The sequence below is a fragment of the Lepidothrix coronata genome, unplaced genomic scaffold, assembly GCF_001604755.1.
Source record: "Lepidothrix coronata isolate B3197 unplaced genomic scaffold, Lepidothrix_coronata-1.0 Scaffold210, whole genome shotgun sequence".
NCBI lineage: Eukaryota > Metazoa > Chordata > Aves > Passeriformes > Pipridae > Lepidothrix > Lepidothrix coronata.
In genome coordinates this window covers 1,300,618-1,320,931 of record NW_016690390.1, presented here as the reverse complement: position 1 = coordinate 1,320,931, position 20,314 = coordinate 1,300,618, and the positions used below count along the sequence as shown (strand labels likewise).

Below are 20,314 nucleotides of genomic sequence, written 5' to 3'. Positions count from 1 at the left end.
GCCCGTGCTGCAGTGCTGGAAAACATTGTTCTCCCCTTGGCAGGCACTGGGCTGACTGTTTACAGGCTGGGGAATTTGTGGCAGCATAAACAAGTCGAGCCCTGGCCCTCCCAGAAGATGCAGGAGGGCCGCGGGAGGAGCAGCACCTCGCAGGGTGTCCCTTGGGAAGGGGGTGCTGGGCTGAGGCTGGGAGGCAGCAGCCAGCCCTCACCCTGCTGTGCTTCTCCAGGGATGGTCAGGCTGCTAGGGATGAGTTTAGCTCCGTTATTCCCATCCAGTCTGAGCTGTGAGTCCTTGCCTTGAAATTGTTACAATCCCTGTTTTACAGGCTGGAGAGGAAGGGAGGGAGTGGGAGGTGACTTCTCCTGTGCAGGAGGTAGGAATTGAGCATCACTGCCATGGAGGTGTCACTCCTCACCGTGTCCTTGTGATGGGGCTTTGTGAAAATCCTCTGCCCAGCTTACCAAGATCCCTGTTCAAAAGGGTTTCACCAGCCCAAGCAGAGCTCTGACAGGGGGCTGTGGGTTGAGGTTGGCTTAGCCCTGTGTCTGCTTAAGGCTGCAGAGATGAGAAAAATGTCTAAGCTTAAAAACAAACAAACCCAAAGCACATCTTCTGTGTTCAGTTTTTGGTGCAAAGCAGCTGGAAGGAGAGGAGAGGTGGCCAGGCTCAGCTGAGTTTTCCCTGCTGGATTTCAGCTCTGGGAAAGGCAGTGAGCTGCCAACCAGGGGTGTTGGAAGGGAGTCTGCCCTGTGCTCAGCCACCTGCACCACAGCCATCGGGTCCCTGGGTGCAGCCCCATCATCTCCCAGCAAGGTCAGCCTGAGGCCACGGTTCAGATGGGGACTTTGCATCCATGGCAGCTGGTGGCTCTCACCTCTGATCCCTTTCCAGGCAGTGCAGCTCCAGCAGTTTGGGCAGGCACAAATGCAGAGACCCACTGCCCGGAGCTCTGGCAGGGTGTCACTCTGCTTTCACCTCTCCCCAGGTGCTCCATGTAATGATGAGCAGTGGCACAGCAGGGCCTTTGCTTTGGCTCTCTGTGTGCCCAGCTCCAGACCTGTTTGTGCTTGGCCCTGTGTTTTAGACAGCAGAGGACTAGGAGCACTTGTCCCCAGCCTGGTCCATGTGTTTCTCTTACAACCCAACCATGACAGAGTTTTCCTTCTTTGGATTGCAGCCAGGCCATTGGTAACATTGTAAACTGAGCTTTAAATTGGTGTTTGATCAGAGAGTGAAGTGATGCCAGGAGGTGATGCCCAGTGCTCATGCATTGGTTGGCCCTACAGTTGTCTTTGGCAGCCTGGATGGGTCAGGATCCTGAAGGACATGGGTGAAACCCTTGCTGACTCTGCTTAGGGACACTGTGTGGGACAAGGGACATGCCAGTGGCAATGCCACAATAGCTGGCTGCAGTGTATCTTGGCAGAACAGGGCTGGAGGGGTCCTCACAGTGTGTGCAGGAACTCTGCAGTGGTTGTAGGGGGCACAGAATATCTGCTCTGAAGCAGGAGCCAGCTGCTTCCTGGATTTAGAGGAGTTGGTCTGTTTTCTTTGCTGTGGAAAAATTGTTCTCCAAGCTCGTGGGACAGTTGATCTGGAGAGTCGAGAGCTGCCGGTGTCCATTCTCTGCAGACTGGCCTCAGCTCTGGGAGATAAAGCATGAAAATGCTTGTCTCTAAAAGCTGTTTTTTCGGAAGCTGTGGAATCTCATGTGCTTCCTGGGATGATGTTTGTGGGATTCAGAGAAGCTCCTGGCCTAGACCTGCTTGAAGGGATCTGTGCAGCCAGCTGGTCCGATTGCAACAGCAAGTCCGCCAGGGAAGGAGCAGCAGATGGGTCAGGGCTGAGGTTTGTGAGATTGTTGCTGTTGTTAGTCCTGTCCAGCTGAGGGCTTGCCAAGCTGCTCCAAAGGCTTCCCTGTGGAGCTCGACAGAGGACAGTGCAAGAGAGTAAAGGCAGAGATTTGTCAAGATGCTCCTTCCTGGGATTCTCTGGTTCCCATGCCCTTCTTCAGGGCTGCCAAGTGTCACTGCAGCCCTCCAAACATCCCCAGTAGTGTCTGCCTGTCCTTGGGTTTGCTGTGATTTTGCCTGGATGCAGGCAACCAGCTCTTGACCTGCTCACTCCCAGTGAGCCAGTGAAGGAGTTTGCTGCCTGCAGAATTTTCCTGCCTGGCTGGACATGAGTTCCCTGAGCCGGGGGAGCTGCAGGGGAGCAGCTGCACCTCTTCCCTCCCTCTGGCAGATCCGGTGCAGGCTGAGTCTGTCAGCATCCCCATTCCCTGGCCCCTCACAGAACAGCCTGGAAACAAGTGAGTGCTGACCGTGGGTTATCCTGCTCTTTTCCAGGTCAGAGCGGCTTGGGGAAATCCACATTAATCAACACCCTCTTCAAATCCAAAATCAGCCGGAAATCTGTACAGCCCACTTCTGAGGAGCGGATCCCCAAGACCATTGAAATCAAATCCATCACTCACGGTGAGGCTCTGCAGGTCCCACCTGGTGCTTTGGCTCTCGGTCCTGTTCTGCCTTGTATCTCTGGGGGCTCACAGAGGTTATTGTCCTGCACTAAACCTCCACCCTCATCTCTCTGAAGGGGCTTTTACCATCTTGTGATGTTTGCAGGGATGAGAAAACATCTGTTTTTTTCTTTATTCATCGTCATTAGCTTAATATTGCTGGAAAGGGAACAAATGAGGTGGCCGTGGGGATGGCATTTCAGGGCAGATGTGGGGCTCCTTTAGAGTGGTGATTTGTGGCTGTGAGAAGCTGTGGAGGTACTTTTCTCCTCTGGGAGCAAGCTCCAGCCCTGCAGCTGATTTTGGGAGGGTGGGCTTGCCTCACGTGCCAGCTTTCCTTTCCCTTTCAGAGATTGAAGAGAAGGGGGTTCGCATGAAGCTGACAGTCATCGACACCCCGGGATTTGGAGACCACATCAACAATGAGAACTGGTGAGCTGCCACGGGGACCAGGGCAGAGGGAAGGCGGGTGAGCCCCGGCCCATCCTGACCTGGTGCTGAGGGCTGTAGCCTGGTCCTGTGCCACCCATGCTCCGTGGGGAGCAGGGAGGAGGGTTGTTGTGGTGGCAGCGCGGTGCCATGTGCCCCGGGGCTGACCCTGGGCCCTGTGAGAGCCCACAAACATCCTGCTGTTCCGGGCATGAGACAACCTTTGTTCGTGGCCAGGAGCAGCTGTGTGCCAGCAGGGCCAGTCCCCGGACCTCGCTCATGTGGCTCTGAAGGCTGAACTGTCCCTGGAATCCCTGGGACAGTGACTGGCTCTGTGGGATGGCCCCCGGGGCTGGACAGGGCTGGGCAGTGGCAGGTGCCTTCTCCTCACCACGAGATGAGCTGGGTTTGTGGGGTTTGATTCTGCTCTTACTCCTGTGCTGTGACACCATGCAAGGAGCCAAGGTGTGCTCCCAGCCATGTCCTGCCCCTCAGCCAGGTCCAGGAGGAGAGAAGGGAGCACTTTTTAGGCACTTGCTTGTCTCAACCAGCCAGTAAATCCCCTTCATCAGTGAATGGAGTTGCTAAGCAGTGAACACGTGAGGTTTGTGGGATTCTCTAAGATGCTGAGTGTCCCTGCCTTGGAGGGTTCTGCTTCACACAGGCCAGGTGGGAGGGTCAGGGTGGTCCAGATCCCTCACACAACCCCATCATCCCGTGTCCCTCTCTCTCTCTGCAGCTGGCAGCCCATCATGAAGTTCATCAACGACCAGTACGAGAAGTACCTGCAGGAGGAAACCAACATTAACCGGAAGAAGCGGATCCCTGACACGCGGGTTCACTGCTGTATATATTTCATCCCAGCCACGGGCCACTCGTACGTACCCCGCTGTCCCTGTCACCCCCTCGGGCTTCCCTCTCCTGCCTTTGGTCTGGGGCAGCTCACAGTTCTGCCTGGGATCCTCCTGTGTTTCCTGGGGACTTGAGGAGCCTGAGGACAGCATGGAGCTGTCCTTCTCAGGGCTGTGGCATCTGGAGCCCTTGCAATAACACAGCAGAGCTGCTGTACCCCAGGGAAATGTGGTGTTTCCTCTTCCATAGGGCCATCAAAGCCTCTCTGATCTCCAGGGAGCTGCTTGCTTTGCTGTGCTCACCCGGCTTGCTCTGCCAGGGGTGGACACCAGCTCTCAGATTGGTTGGAGGTGCTGCCTTTGCAAGCAGAACGTTAATTTTTTCTTGCTGTGCCCCTGACATTGTAAGGGGAGAAGCCAGTTTTCCTTGTGCTTCTAAGGGAGCAAACACCCTCACCCTGTAAGGGTATTTTGTAGGTTGTTTGACTGGTCTGCAAGTGGGATGCTGTTTATTCAGCCCAGAGCTCTCTTGGCTCTGGCACTTCTCAAGTGACAGCATCAAAGGCCCAGATCTTGCTCTACTTTTTTTTTTTTCCTTTTTTTTTTTTTTTTCTCTTAGGCACACAGCCCACCATGAAAATCTGGGGCGCTTAAAGTGTCTTGAAAAATGTGGCTTGAAGTATCACAACGTAAAATGAGACCTAAGTTTCCTTTTGATTTGTGTCAATTCCTCTTACTTCTGGCTCTGTCTGCATGGGGATGTTTTTGGGTCTGTTTTCAAAAGTAAATTTAAGCCTCAAGCACCGTATTCATGTCAGCCTTTTCCACTTCCCCATGTGGAGATTTATTCTAATAGAAAATACTTTGTTTTGCTTCTGTCAGTGGGTAGACCAAAAATGCATCTTTCACTGGAATAAAATGACTGCATGGGCCAGTTATGCTCCTCTTGGGTAACTGATTGGGAGCAGAGGGGCTGACAAAACGTTTATGGTTTAATACAATAAAGCAGAAAAGGTTTCAGAGGGAGATGACATTTTTAGGTCAGTCCACCGTGTTGGTCCCACTTATCTCAGCCCAGATCTACAGACCCTGCCTCGGCAGGCCGGGCCACTGCAGCGTGAGCTGCACTCCAGCTTTTCCTCATTGCCTGGGGCTGTTCCACTCTTAAAAAACACCCAATCCTTAGACCCTGCGGGTGTTTGACCTGCACGGAGGTTGGAAATTTTGGGTGCCCGGGCAGTGCAGGATGTGGAGCCCCATCCCCGTGTCCCCCGCCGGAGCCTCTCCAGCCGCGCGCTCTGGTTTCTCTCACCCGCCGGCTCACAGCAATTGTGTGGATATTCAGCTGCTTTTTTTCTTTCTCTCCAGCAAACATGTGTTTCCAATATCCGAGCGGGCCCGGCAGCTGGGGGCCGTTGTTGCTGAGCCCTGTGCTGATCCTCTTTCCCCGCAGCCTGATAGCCCGGCTGGGGCCGGCGCTCGCTCCGGCCGTGGCTCAGGGTCTGCTCTGTCCTGCCCCACTGTCACCGGCTCACACGCCCCCTCCTGCCACGGGATGGAGGGAACCAGAGGAAATGAGTGAAGGGGGCAAACCCCACCGGGAGGGAGAAGTCAGTGGGAAATTTTGCTTCTCAGAGAGTTCGAGCAGGCGTTGGGTTTCCTTTCTGCTCTCTTGTGAAGCCCAAGTTATGTTTCTTGTCACCATGGATGGGCTGTCCCCAGTGGTGCCCCCGAAAAGATGATGTGGCCACCTCTACTTTGGGGTAGAGCTGCTGTGGCAGCGCCAGTAGCAGCAGATCCTGCTTGGGAACTCACGTCCTGGGGTTGTCATACAAGGCTGAGTGCAGGTTTGTGCCCCGGCTGACGCAGGTGATCTCTGGTTCCTTGCAGGAGGGTATGGGAAGGCCATCAAGGTCCTTGCAGTGGTGCCTCCAGCTTCTCTGGGAGATGATGGGGAGGATGGCTGGCAAGGGCAGTGGCTGGTAGAGCTGCAGAGACCTGCACTGGGGACACCCAACTCCAGAGAACCCCACCATGCCCACATGATGCCATCTGCGTGCTCCACTTGCCATCTTGGGAAGTGTGGTGCCACCCCTCCTGGGATAGTTCTTAGGGAGCTGCAGCCTTCACACTGCTGCCAAAGCAGCAGTGACTCGTGTCCATCTGCCCTTCCCTGCTGATGTGAATGGGCACGGCACAGAATTCAGCATCCCTTCCCTGGCACGTGGGTGCTGCAGGCAGCTGGGTTAAGCCTGTCATTGAGTGAGAGCTTACTTTTTACTTAAATAAAAAGGTGAGAGAGAGGATAAAAAGCAAAGTTAACCAGGAACAGAGATTCAGAGGCCAGAGCAGAGGATTGCTCAGTTCTGTTTCAGTCTGGCCCTCCCATCTGAGCAGCTCAAGGGTTAATCAGAGGAGAAGTTTCTGCTGTGCAAGGAAGTTTGCAAGGGAGTTCAGGCCAGGCTTTGCAGCCCATCTAGTTTGCACACAGCCTGTCCTTCTTGTAACACTCCCATATAACCATTCCTGTGAAGGCTGAGTATGGTGCTGGCAGGGGCTTTTAGCTGCAGCTGCACAACCCTGACTCTGCCACCCAATAAATATCTCTGCTCCGACCCCTGCAAAGCTCTGTTCAACTCGGAAATGGGGCTCTGGAACACTGCCTGGCCTCAGCAGCCCCTCTGCTGCCTGTACAAGGGCTGTTGGCTGAGGGATGCCCCCAGTGCTGCCTTCCCTGCTGGCTGCCCCTCTCAGGTGCCCACCAGCTCCCTCCAGCAGGTGATGGGGTTGGGCGGCTGTTGGGTTCTCACCGGTGTTTGCTTAACACACCGCTCAAATTCTTGCTGTGAGTTTGATCTGGGGCACAACCAAAAGGAAATAACTTTGCAGCTCGCTGTGAATTTTGATTCCTGTAATAGCATTTCAGGGGAACCAGCAGGAATGAGCCTCTGCTTAGACCCCGTCTGTGTGCAGTGGCTGAGGGCAAGGCAGAAATAATGTGTGTCCAGCCACCACAGTGTGTGTCCAGCCTTGAGAAGATGTGCCCAGCCATGACAGTGTGTGCCCAGCTGCACAGCTTTTCCCATCCCCATAGCAAGAGGGGATGAGGGATCAACCAGCCCTGTCTGGGTTGGGCTGGAGTCCGTCCTGCACCTCCTGCTCCAGCCCATCTGCTCCCCTTAGGGCTCCTCCACCCCTCCCAGCAAAGCCCAAAGCATGTATATGTCTAGTTGCAAGTTAATAATATCAAAAACCATTTGGGGAAGGGGAAGAAAACGGGTTAGGTTTTTATTCTTGAGCTCTACCCTCCCTTCTGTGATCTGCTTGGAGCCGATAGCTTGTCATCATCAAGCCATATTTTCTCCTTTGATGTCTTCACATAAACATGATGTCTAGTGACAGGTCTTGTTGTTAGTGAAAAGATTCCCTTTCTTTTAAATAATTAAGGTTTTTCTGGGGCTACCCATCAGAAATTGGTAGAATATCTAGAAAGTTGCAAAATACCCTAATAACATATAGTTTGTTCCTCTGGGGAGTCCCGTGATGTTCTCCAGGATGGTGCAGGGAGGTGACCTCCCATGGATAGGCACTTGCAGGAGCCCATCAGAGCACAACGTTGTGTCAGAGGTACCTTGGGCTCTTCTGGCTTTGGGTGCAGATGGACATGGTCACTGTGGCTGTGTGGATGGGGTGGACACAGCAGGGAAGTGGGCTGGCTCTGGCTCTGCCTCCTGTTCTCTGGCATCCTCATCCTCTGGGTATCTGTGAGGGATCTGAGGGTAACTGGGCTTTTAACATGTAGTTTGAGCTGAAGCTCAGTTGATTGCCTGATTGTGAATTCATCTGCATTCGCTACATATGCATCCTGGTCTTTAAAGGAAAAGCTGATGAAAGAGGCAGGAACACAGACTCAGTAGGGAAGAAGCTTTTAGAGGGAAAAAATTGTTTGGAAAAGAGCAAAGAGAGAGGAGGGGAAAGAATTCTGCTGGGAAAAGAGCATAACTGCATTACTTCCTTGGAGGTCTGGGAAATACATTATGCAGAGCTCCAAACAATGTTTGCCAGCAGCAAGTCAGCTTAGATGTGTCCATGGGGGGTTCCTTGTAGGTTTTTTCTGTTCTTTTTTTCTTTAATAGCCAAAATCTTTCTTTCCCGGGGCCCAGGGTGATCTGTGACTCTTGAGTTTGTGCTGGGACTTTGTTTGTCCATGTGCTAATGATGTGCTCTGGGCTATGTGTCTCATTAGTGTGCAGGGACAAGGTCCACCTGGCACAGTCCAGCCTGATCCCTGGGAGGGGAGTGGGTTTGACCAGGGAGGAGTTCACTGGGTCACCAGCAGTGGCTGTTCTGGAGCAGCCTTGAGCTGCTGTTTTCAGATCACCGTGAGCTGAGTGGCTCTCTCCTGGACATCCCTCCCTTGGCACTGGAGCCAAGCAGGGGTGACCCCATGGGATGGGAATGCTGCCTGGTGACTGCTGAGGAGCAGGATCAGTCCCTTCCCTTCTGCATTCCTGTGGCTCTTGCTGGGTTTGCAGGGGTCTCCGAGCCCTTTGTAGGGCTGAGAAGACTGTGATGGGGTTTGCTTGAGTGTGTTGGCAGTAAGTGCTCTCTTGGCCATGTTCTCCCTGAGTGCTCCACTCTGTGTTTCCCCCCAGAGGGCTCCTGCTGGATGCCTGCTTGCATCTGAGCCTTTTAAATCACTGTCCCATTTATTTTGGTTTCTTCCCTGTTGCCATGAGTTGAGGTCTCATTCTTGGTCCCAACTCTGCCACTGATGCCCATGGCTCCTCCAAAGGGTGACTTCACCTCTCTTTGCCTCAAAGATGAATTGGGCTCGTGTCCTGCTGGCACATGCCAGCTCTGGAGGTCTTGGGTATGTGTGAGTGACAGAAGTGTCCCTTTGCTTTTGGGGATCTGACACTGACCTTCCTGCCCCTTCAGTGTGCTTTCAGTGAGTGCTTATTTCAATCAGGCTCCTATCCCAAAGGTGTTCCTGGACCCTGGGACCTCCAGGTTTCCTTTTTCAAGGCAACATCTGCTCCACTGTCCTGCATGTGTGTGTGTGTGTCCCCATCACCTCCAGAGCCACTGAGGGGTTCCTGCAGCAATTGAAGGTGTCCCAAGAAGGGCTTTCCTCTAGCTTGTTTGGGAACCCCCAGCAGTAAAAACACCTGGATGTGGAGAAGTGTGGCACCAGAGATCGTGTCAGTGTTGTCAGCAGGAGCTTTCAGCAGAGAGGGATTTCCCAAGGCACTAATCACTGAGGTTATGCAGTCTTTTCAGTTTTCCTCTGCAGAGACTTTTGTTGTAGAGATTTTCTGACATTTTTGCCCTCTGGAACAAGCAGTATCTCTTCTTTGCTCCCTGAGGCCCTGGAGAATTCACAGAGCTTTTTTTAATCCCAACTAATGATGTGAGATGCAGTCCTGGCTCATGCATAGCAGTGGAGTGGTGCTCAGCACAGGGGGAGTGTGAGCAGGAATAGTCACCTGTGGCCATTTTCATGTTGTGCTATCCCTGGATGGTTGGTGACAGCTTGGATAGAGCTGGAGGAGGTTTTGATTTGTACATGGCAGTGGGCTGGCCCTGCAGCCAGCATTGCCCGTGCTCTCATCCCGGCTTCACCAAGGACATGTGTAGCTTTGGGCAAGTTCCCGCAGTCCTCTGTGGCTGAGCAGCCCTGCAGAGATAAAAGCCCTCTGCCACTTCACGGGCCTTTGTGAAGGTTCACAGGCGATAGCAGGTGCTTTGAAAGGGAAATGTTTTAAGTGCTTGCAAACGATCTCCGTGCTTTTAAGAAAATGTCTTTATTTGTCCTATCTGAAAGGAAGTGATTTCCCCTCTGTCTGATCTTTGAATGCCCCTCTCTACCAGGGGATTGCAGCAGCCCCCACCTCGCTGAGGGTGTTCGAATCCCCTTTTTTTTTTGTTTTCCAGGCTCCGACCGTTGGACATCGAGTTCATGAAGCGCCTGAGCAAAGTGGTCAACATCGTCCCCGTGATCGCAAAGGCTGACACGTTAACGCTGGAGGAGAGGGACTACTTCAAACAGCGGGTAAGGGGTCGGTGGCTCTTATCCCCGGGCTCCCATCTCTTGTCCCCCCGTCCCCTCCTGCCCCTCTCCCCCTCCTGGCTCCCCCGGCAGGGCTGGGCAGGCGAGCTCCTGGCCGGGAGCCCAGCGCATTCCTCGGGCTGCAGCTCCGAGCGATCCCACGTGGCCGGAGGAAAGGCCTGCGCTCCAAGCGGTTCCTTGTGTTTCTCTTGGATCTTTGTCAGTGCAGGATAAGCGTGGAGCTCTGTGTCTCCAGGCCTGCTCCTCCTGCCTCCTGTGTTATTGTTGTTGTTATTTTCGGGATGGTTTCTGTTATTTTGGGAGCGAAAACCTCCCTGTGCGGCATCGTGCGCTGATACAGGGACCAGGCAAAAAAATGTGTGGGTTTGCTGAGCTCAGCTGGGCAAGATTTAAGAGGGAAGCAAGGTATGAAATTCCTTTGGTCAGGAGCTGGTGGTGGGAGCCAAGGAGAGGCTGTTCAAATCCGCAGCAAGGCATGAGCTTTGCTCCGTGTACCCCTGAGGCTTCCAAGAGGTGGAAATACCCCATTTTGGGGTTTGGTAAGGGACTGTAAATCCGTTTGTGTAGCTGATGGATGTGGCTGCAGGTGTGATGACCTCAGCATTCCCTACAGAAGTAAGCAAACCACCAAGCTCCTTGGTCCATGAGTCTGAACTGCAGGGAATTGAAGGGAAATGGGTCTTGCCAAAAAGGCAGTTTTAGAGTCCATTAGTTATAGAGAGGACAACACCTTAGCCAGGCGTTGTTCCATGCTTCTGTGCAGAGGGGGATGAGCCACTCCTTCCCACACCAGTGTCTTCCCAGTTCTTGGTGAGCAGGATCAGGCACTGAAATATCCAGTCTGGTTTTGAGAGCTGAATCCAAACTTCAAACTCTGCAAGCAGTTTCCTTGGCTAGAGGATAGCTGGAAATGGAGTTGAAAGGTAATCCAGGCTGGGCTCAATTGGCATGTCAGCCTGTTTGCATGGGATTTGTGAGGAGCTGGTGTGGGAACACGGAGGGCTGAGTCCACAGTGCCACATCTGCTCTCTTTGGTGGCTCTTGCAGACTGAAGGCTCCATTCAGAAGTTACCAGTGCCCATATCCACGTGTCTGTGGGTGACTCTGGGACTACAAAGTCAGTCAGTCTTGGACTTAAAATGTCACCTGGACACTCTGGGTTGCTGCTGCCATCCCTGTGCAGTGAAACACCGTGGGTAGGGAGCACACGGCTCGCCTGCTCTGCACCGGCTCGGCGCAGGACGAGCTTGCCCCATCTCTGATTACATTCCTGATTATAACCAGACCCCCCAAATCCTTCCAGATGGAGGGAGAACACGTAGCCACGTGGTATGTTTGCTCACTCTCCTCATGCTCCTGGCTGCAGATTCACTGGTGGAGATGAGAGGGCAGGAAATGAGACTGGGTGGGCACAGGCTGGGACCTTTCCCCTTCACTCCAGTGTGCCTGTGTCTGTGCTTCCAAAAAGCAGAGCCCTGTCTGCATCTGGGGGTGTAGCTGGTTCAGAGAGCTGTTCTGGGTTCAGTTTGGGGTCGGCAGGGAATGATGAAGCACCAGCCTGGCTGCAGGTTGATGCCAGTGCTGCACTGAATGAGGGACTCTGGTGCCTTGTGGAGTTGGCTTTGTTGGGTCATTCCCCTAAACATAGTGTGTGGGTTTGGATGGGCGATTTCCCTGGGCTGGATCCACTTCCTTTCCCAGCCTGCAATGTAGGACTGATGTGGAGGAGTTTATGGCCATAGGAAGCAATGGAAGTGGGTGCAGAGGCTGACTTGGAGTTTGCAGTGTTGTAGGAGAAGTCTAATCCTCTGAGCTCCCCATGAGCTGAGCCTCCACCCAGGAATCAGATTTCAGCATTTCTTTGCTTTGCACAGAGGCAAAGTACCTTAGAGGCCACTCTTCTAAGCTGTGTCCTTGTCCCCTTGGATCAAACTCCTTTTCCAAGGAACGCAAACAAACACCAGAAATCAGCTTTTTAACTTTGGGTTACAAGCCTGGCAGCTGCATTCCCCATTGCTCGGGCAGCTTGTAACGTCATGTTGTCTTTTTCAATCCCAAAACAACGCCCAGCTCATATAACTTCATCTCACTCTCAGCCTGAGTTAGGTCTTGGCACCAGGTTCTTGCAGAGGTTCCAGGGTGAGCACTTGGTGGGTGTGTGGCAGGTAAACACAGGTGCCTCTCCCCCAGGTGGGCAATGTTCAGGATGGAAAGGGAAGAGCTGCTGCCGGACTTTGCTGTGACTGGTGGGCATTGCTCAGAGAGCCTCTCGGGTGGGCTTGTGAGCAGCTGCTGTGCTGGGAGTGCAGCTCCTCTGCCTGCATCCCCTTCACATGTTCCTCTGCTCTTCCCTCCTAGATAATGGCTGATCTTCTGGCCAACGGGATCGACGTGTATCCTCAGAAGGAGTTTGATGAAGACTCTGAAGATCGGCTAGTGAACGAGAAATTCCGGGTCGGTGTGAGGGGCTGGGCTTGGATGGGCCCTGCAGCTCTGGGGGCTGGTGATGTCCTGGGGGAGTCCCTTCCAAAGGGCCTCTCTTTTCTTTCCAAGGCTGCTGTGCCCTGTCCACGGGGTCTGGCCAGGACCAAGGATCCTTCCAGAGCTCAGAGCAGGGACAGAAAGAGGGTGACAAAGGCTCCTGGGGAAGGTGTCCTCTTCTGTCCATACTCTTTTCCCCATCTCCATTCCTCCAAGGAATTCCTCAGTAGTCTGCAAGCAGGGGGGTGCATGGTGCCTGCCCATCCCTGGCTAGGGCAGCAGCCTTCCCAGCACCAGGAGGGAATTTCCCCCTAGTCTGCCCTGCTCTGTGGCTGCCAATTCCAGGCCACAGGAAATAGCTGGGAATTTTTTGGCTCAATAAAGTGGTTTGGACAAATTCAAGCAAGAAAAAAAATCTTCAAGGGGCTCTGAAATTCAAAGATACCACCTTGGATCAGGAAATGACTGACCAGAAATCTGGCCACGGGTTGCCAGATGCTGGGGGCAATTCCCAGGGAAGCATCTTGATACCTTTGGTCCGGTTGTATGTTGGCACCTGCCAGTGAGGGGCTGGTCTAGACTGGGTTTAGACTGGGTCTAGACTGGTTTTGGACTGGGTTTAGACTGGGTTTTGGACTGGGCACTTGCACAAGAGATACTGCTGCCCAGGTCCTGGGCTGCCTGCAGACCTTGGCAAGCAACACTGCTCAGGAATATCAGGGACAGACCAGCTCATCCCGTGAAACTCTCCTGAAAACAGCTTGATGTAGGACTTTGCTCACCAGTTTGGTTTCCTGACCAGTTTTCAGGAGGAAAACATGACCTTGTTTTTTCCTTTGAACAGGAAATGATCCCATTTGCAGTGGTGGGCAGTGACCAGGAATACCAGGTTAATGGAAGAAGAATCCTTGGAAGGAAGACCAAGTGGGGCACCATTGAAGGTACCTTGTTCTTGATTTCCTACTCCCAGAGCCCATCTCCCTGCCCTGACAGGAGGCACTGAGGTCCAAAACCAGCAGTAGAAGTGTATTTAGTGCTTCCCTGCCCCTCCAAAGAAGATAAATTCCCTGGTGTTTGAGGACTGGAAACACCTTGGCCAGTGTGGCTTTTGTGTGGCTCAGGGGGCTGCTGAGTGCTGAAGGGGACACTTCTGGTGGTCTTATGGCCTGGTTTGTGCTTTTTACACAGTTAAACAGTTTTACACAGTTAAATCCTACCTGATGGCAGGATTTTAGGGCACACAAGCTCCCGTTAGAGCCTTCCCCTGGCATCTGTACCCTCCACCGTGCCTTTGGTTGGTGCCCTTGTGGGATCTCTTCCCTCTTCCATTTCCCATTGGCATCTTCCTTTTTTCTCCCCCATTTTACAGTGATGGTTTAAAGGCTAGATGAAAGCTCCTGGCTCCAGCACATCTACACATTTCCTTGTCCTTGGTTTCTGGCAGCCAGCTGGCACATCTCCAGTACCACCCCTCTCATCTTCCTCCCCTTCGTTTCACATTCATTTGGTTCCCCTCATTTATGAGTCTTTTTTATAGGAATCCTGTGTTGAGGGATGGTTTAACAAAGCTGCCAGGAAAATCAGTGTATTTTAAAGCTCTGCTGCCCTCTTGTGCTGTGTCTTTGGAAGTTCTGGGTTTAATGAGATTCATTAAACCCCTCACCTTCTGCTTGTGGCATCTCCCTTCAGCACAGGGAGACCTCAAGGACACAGCCACAGCCATAGGCAGCCTTTGCAGAACACTGTTATTTGTTGTTTTGCCATTCCTGATGATGTTTAGTGGTTGGACTCAGTAATTTTTAGAGGTCATTTCCAACTCAAAGGATTCTGTGATTCTATGTACAAGCCTGTTTGGGTTAAAAAAAAAAATTAAAAATGGAGTTCATCCTCTAAATTAAGTAAATTTAGGGGTAAAATATGACCTGTTAGAATAATTGTGGTGAAACAACACCCTTTGATTTTTCTCTCTTGCAAACACCCCTCTTGCTCCAAGCCCTGTTCTGACAGCAATAGCCTTTTTCACCAAGAGATTTTGTCCTTCCACAACACCAGCAGCCCAGGCAGCTGTCACCAGCGTGCCCAGAATGCTGCAGGATGCTCATGGCCAGCACTTCTGTGGAGACAGGCCTGGTGCTCACTGCAAAGCTCACCTTGCCCCTTCCCCTGCCTTGTTTGGGGCCCAAGGGGGTCCCAAAGGACATTGCTTTTGGTTTTATTGTTGGAACAGAGTGGGAAGGGATTGTGGATGCTCAGTCAGACCTCACCAGCCAGCTGGTCATGCTGAGCTGAGGCACGTACCTGGTACCAGCTTCACAGCAACAAAGGGGACTCCTGGGTCCTGCATCCTGTAGCCCCAGGATGTAAGACCCTGTCTGAGCCCTCCAGATGCTGGTGAAGCCCCCCAGGGTCCTGCTTACCCTGAGGGATTGCTGTCCCCATGCCATGGGTGCACACTGATGGGTTTCTCTCCCTTCTTGCCAGTGGAGAACACGACACACTGTGAGTTCGCCTACCTGCGGGACCTCCTCATCAGGTCAGTGGGACTCTGCCTTCTCCCAGTAGTCTTCAGTCACCAGGTGGCATCCAAAGAAAGGGGAGGGCCCAGCCCAGCTTGAAGCAGCTGCTTTGCTCTGCTCCTCCATCCATTCCCCCATCCCCTCCCAGCCTCTGCAAGGGGTGATCTCCATGAATGGGACTCCAGGGGGCTTTTCTCAGCTACAGTGTTGAGTTAAGGGAGGAGAGGAGCAGTGGATGGGTTGGGACACTCCAGGTTTGCTGGCAGTGTGCAGTGTGGCTCCAGCATGCTTGCCAAGCAGCTTTTGGCCTTAGTGATCCCTCACCAGTCCCAAAGACATCACCCTCCATCGGGGTGTCGTTGCAGGGTCTGAGTGATGGCTGCTCCCTTTTCAAAGAGGTGTCCCTGCTGCAGGGGAGGGGGAAGCTGAGCTCCCTTGGCTTGCTAGAGGGGTTATTGAGCTCCTCCTAAATTTGGCTCTTAAACTCTGCACACCTGAGCTGTTGCTGACAGGTAGTTGGGTGAGATTACAAAACCTGATCCCAGGACTTGCAGGACCAGGATCTCCCCAGATGGGAGTTCTGCAGCCAGAACTCCCACGTCCCCAAGCACCAGTGAAGGCTTCTGGCCCTGGCTGCCCCTTCTTGCCTTTACTTCCCTAAAGACACCGTTAACCAGTAAAGCAGGGTGGGACATTGGGGCTGTTTGGAGCAGTATTTGGGGTGTGCAGGAGTTAGAGTGCAGAGGTGAAGGCTGGGCAGCTGAGCTGCTCCCAGCAAGATGTGACTGCTCCCCTTTCCCTTTCCTGCAGGACACACATGCAGAACATCAAGGATATTACCAGCAACATCCACTTCGAAGCCTACAGGGTCAAGAGGCTGAACGAGGGCCAGGGCTCGCTCTCCAACGGCGTGACCGACAAAGAGCTGGTGGCTAACGAAATGTAACCGTCTCGCTCCGTAGCCAGGACCTTGCTCGCTCATGCTCGCTATTTCTCCCCTCTCCCCCCTTTATTTTTATATAAATCCTCTACCACTGTCCCCCTTCCCCCGGTCCCTGACCCCCTGCCATGTTAACTGACCAAATAACCAGGCGTGGGGCGGCCGCTCACCCCCCGCCTTGTGGCATCAATTTGCTTCTCGGCCCCCGGCCCAGCATTCCTGGGCTGGGCACTGTCCCTCCGTGGAGGTTGAGCTCTCGCTTACCCCCAGCTCTGGCCCGGCAGCCGAACCCAGGGGAGCAGATCCACGGGGCCAGCAGGATTGGGGTGCCCCCAGGAGCCCTGCCTGCCCCTCCGTGCAGAGGCTCCTCTCCGTCCGTTGAAGGCAAAAGGGTTTCTCCAGGTGAACGTAGCCTTCGGAAGCAAGGTACGGGTGGGACGAAGAGAGCAAGACAGTGCCATCCCTGTCTCCTGCCGCCTCCTCCGAGCCCTCTGCAGCCCTCCAGGACCTGCCAGCCCCCAACCCAACCCTTGTACCCCATCTACATGCAATAAACTGGGAGTGTTTAGGTGTCACCTTGCCTGTCACCGACCCCCTGCCAGGCAGAGCGACCTGCTTTGGGAGAAGTGCCTTTTCAGACTGTGACCTTGCAATAGTGTGGGAGAGGGGAAGGAGGGTCTGCCTTGTCTGTGCAGCCTGCAAAAGGCTGCAGACCTTTGTAGGGACTCCTGCTCCCTCTCCCTTGGGCCACAGATGTGGCTGATGTCCTGAGAACACTTGTGTATTTATTTTTCATTCACTTGGGTGGGATTTTTGTGTGCTGAAGGCTGGGAGTGTGTTTGTCCAAAGGGGGCTGAGAGTGGAACGTCTCCACAAAGCGGTGGTGGGAGGTGGAGGGTTGTCCTGTCTTACCCTTGTGATTCTTGGGCTTTTTTCCCTACGTCAGAGGAGGCTGTTGGGCATTTTTCAATCATTTTTTATTTTCTGGTTCCCCTGTGTGACGTGTGTCCGTGTAACACACTCCTGTGTTTTGCTGGTCCTTGTGCAGGGGGTCTGTGCATGTGCAGACCGAGCCCTGCCACCCTGGGGAGGGCTGGGGTTGTGTTTGTGGGTGCTGTGCCCGACGTCTCCCCCTGCTCTGCCCCCCAGCACCTCCTATTTCAGTGTATCTCCAGTAAATAAGTCCCTGCAAGGGTGAGGTAGCACCGTGACACAGGAGAGGATGGTCCTGGAGCAGAGCTCTGCAGTCCTGCCCCTGCCCCAGCTCCGCTTCCCTTTCTGTTCTCCACTCCACCAATCTCCATATCCTCTCTAAGGGATAAAACTTCTGCAAATCACCCATTTTTGGGGGGCACACACTAAAATGGCAGCGTGTCCCATCCTCTAGCACTGGAAGGCGCTTGCAAAGCCCCGTGGTCTCCGTGGGGGACAGAGCCTTCCTCGGCACAGGTGACCAGGAGGAAGGAGGAGGTTGTTCTCACCTCGGTGGGGATGCCCAGATGACGTTGGACAGGGTTTGCAGGGGCTCCCCACACATGTCCTCCCAAAGAGGCGTGGGCAGGGGGGTGCATTGTGAGAATCCATTCTGCCCTTCACTCATATTCCTCCCCAGCCACAACAGCACCACGGAGCTGTTGGGGTACAGCGACTCTCTACTTGCTGACTTGCTATATTTTAGCAAAACCAACAAAAAAAAAAAAGTGTATTAACTGAAAAAATATATATATATTTCAAGTGTTAAAAAAGACTGAAAGGGGAGAAAAATCTCTTTGTGTGAGGCACTTCTGCAAATGTCATCTTGAACTTTTTTTTTCCTCTAGTTGAAGCTGGGCAAAGCAAGACACGCTGCTTTCTCCTTTGTAACCTGACTTTTTTTTTTTTTTTTTTTTAAGAAAAAAAAAATTATTCCATTAAAAAACCCTTCATCCAGATCTATTAAAATGGCCTTTTGGGGGTTATAAGCATTACGAAAATTTAGTCCATTTTTGTATAAATAATAGTGTTTAATATGTATTTCCCAAAATAAATGTTTCGAATGCAAATAGAAGGAGGTTTGTTTGGAAATGTCTGTTCCCAGCCACGGTGTGATGGTTGTTGTATGGACCCTGTGGGGCTGGGAGTGATGGGAGAGTCAAGCCCTAGAGCTGCTGTCCTCTGCCCTCTTTGGGGTGAAGGTTAATTATTCCTAACCCCCTTTACTCTTCCCACCTTGGATACCTGCCCCAGGTACTCTAAAACACACTGGAGCTGCTGGTGCTGAGTGCCCTGGGGATGAAGCCAGCATGATCCTGGGGGAGGCAGGTGGATCCCCTCCCTCTGCTCCCACGGGAAGCTGTTTCCACTGTGGTTGCTGGTATTTTTATGAAGAAGTGGGTTGCACCGAGTTCAAGGGCAGGCAGCAGCTTGTCTTTCACACAGATGTGGCTTTGGCTCTGCAGGCAGATGGTCTTCAAAACCCTTCGTGACTGCAGGGTTGGCTTTGGGATGCCCTTGGAAGTTGGCTTCACTTGGAGGGCTCCCCTTCCTTAAAACCATGTTTCTCTCTGGTGTTACAGACAAGACACTGTCCATTCTGGTGGTTTAATCTGCATCTGACATGTTTGTTGTATTTTTCCCCCCAAGTAGCTGAACTGGGAAGCCACCTGGGCGTGGTCCTGAGTGACCAGCTCGGAGTGGCCCTGCTTGAGCAGGGGCTGGAGCGAGTGACCTCCAGAGATCCTTTCCAACCTCAGCCCCTCCGGGATTCTGCGATGCTGGAGCTGGATGAAAACAGACCCAAGAGGACAGCACTCAGGTTGGGTTCCTGTGAGGGTGTAGAGCACAGGACAGGCTTGTGTACATTTTTCCTCTGCTTTTTTGCTCTCACCTGGGTTTTGGTGCAGTGAGTTGTCTTGTCTCACATGGAATCCACTGAGGTGTGTGGTGAAGGTTGCTGATGGGCCCCACTTTGTCCCAATGCTAAACACATCCCTAGCATTACTCTTTTATTTTTGTGCTGCACAGCAGTTCCATGGTTGCTTCAGCTGAAACTCCCCTCACTCTCATGGCCTGTTGCCAAATGACTCCATGGGGGAGAAAGCAGCGAGATCGAGGTGTTCTTGCTGTTGTGACCAGAGCAAGAGCCAGCATAAAAGCTCTTGGGAGGGGAAATCAACATGTAGTTGTAGTAATTACACACATAGACCATGGGCTTTTCTCCTGGGTCAATCTACAGCAGCTTTTCCCTGTATTGTGGTTTTTCTTGTGCTGGGATCTTGGGGTTTTTTTGCAGCTTTCCTCAGTGCCAGCATCTGAGCATGTGCTCGTAGAGGGAGATGGGGCAGAGGATGCTCCAGGGCTCCCCAGGCAGATGCTGACATCTGAGTGTGTCCATGGAGGAAGATGAAGCAGAGGATGCTCCAGGGCTCCCCAGGCAGATGCTCTCCTGATGATGGATTGAGAAACAGTTTGTGGCTGGAGCAAGGGGAAGGCAGGCAAAATTCCCCAGCTCAGCAATAAGGGCAGCCTTTGTTTAGCCCAGAGGAGGGGCTCAGTGGGTCGGAGGTCCCTTCATGGGAATGGTGCAGGGAATGGTTTCCAGATGTTGGGAAGCTCCGGAGAGGTGGGGTTGGTGAAGAGAGAGCAACAACAGCAGATGTTCTGATGGAACAGGGGTTTGTGTGGTGCTGTGGGAAAAATCCCAGCTGGGGGAAGGGTTTGCCGTTGCAAAATTCCCCCTCACTCCCTAGAGCCTTGGCCACAGGGCAGGAGTGACCTCGGAGGGGTGGATGGGGAGGGTTTGGGCAGAGGAGGAGGCAGGCAAGGGGCTGCTCCCCCTGCCTGCACCCTCCCCAGCCGTCTCCAAGGGGAATGTGCCTAACGATGCCGTAGCTGACAGAAAGGACCTTGCACTAATGGCTTATTGAGTGGCCTCACTTTAACAAATGAGGGAAATGAAGATGAGTGAGAGTTTAATTACCGATCCGAGCAGGGCTTTCCGCAGCAGTGATGGGCTCTCACTCCCCTTTGCCTGGCCCTGCGAGGGAGAGGGGGACCCCCCAGGCTCTCGAGGTGCCTGGCAGCACTGGAGATGGCTGCTTGGCCAGGGTGGGCTGGAGGTGGTTCAGGTTCCAAAGAGCATTCCCATCCAAAGAGGATGACTATAAATAATAAGAATAAAAGGGAGTATAAATAATTAAAGCAGCTCATAGTGAGTAGTTCCCGAAACGTCTGCCTGATTTAAAAACTAATTACTTGGAGGGTAATCACCACCAGAAGTGCACATATTTACCCACAATGCTGCTCTTTCCTCCTCTTCCTTTCACTCACCCTCCCCTGATTGCTATCCCAGGCATCGGCGCCCAGACTTATCACTCATCCACAGTGCACAATAAAGTGTGTTGTACTCGTCCATCTCCCTGATTAATAACGTCATTGGAGACCTGTTCAGGGAGGAATAAATCCTCTCTGGGTAGGAGGCCAGGTGCTGGCAGGAGGGGAAGCTGAGGCTGTGTGGTACCTGCA

General features: G+C 53.0%; 1 protein-coding gene across 6 annotated transcripts in view; it reads left to right on the top strand.

Annotated features, from left to right (window-relative positions):
- Window positions 1-17,722, top strand: part of SEPT9 (septin 9) — a 136,079-nt gene extending 118,357 nt beyond the window's left edge. For all 6 annotated transcript variants that reach the window (XM_017833069.1, XM_017833072.1, XM_017833071.1 and 3 more), the window contains 8 exons: window positions 2,352-2,480; window positions 2,872-2,953; window positions 3,690-3,827; window positions 9,739-9,856; window positions 12,233-12,328; window positions 13,200-13,296; window positions 14,837-14,888; window positions 15,682-17,722. In XM_017833069.1, coding sequence (XP_017688558.1) covers window positions 2,352-2,480; window positions 2,872-2,953; window positions 3,690-3,827; window positions 9,739-9,856; window positions 12,233-12,328; window positions 13,200-13,296; window positions 14,837-14,888; window positions 15,682-15,817 — 848 coding nt within the window. In that variant the 3' untranslated portion in view covers window positions 15,818-17,722. The remainder of the gene's footprint in view (window positions 1-2,351; window positions 2,481-2,871; window positions 2,954-3,689; window positions 3,828-9,738; window positions 9,857-12,232; window positions 12,329-13,199; window positions 13,297-14,836; window positions 14,889-15,681) is intronic.
- The last annotated feature ends 2,592 nt before the right edge of the window (window positions 17,723-20,314 follow it).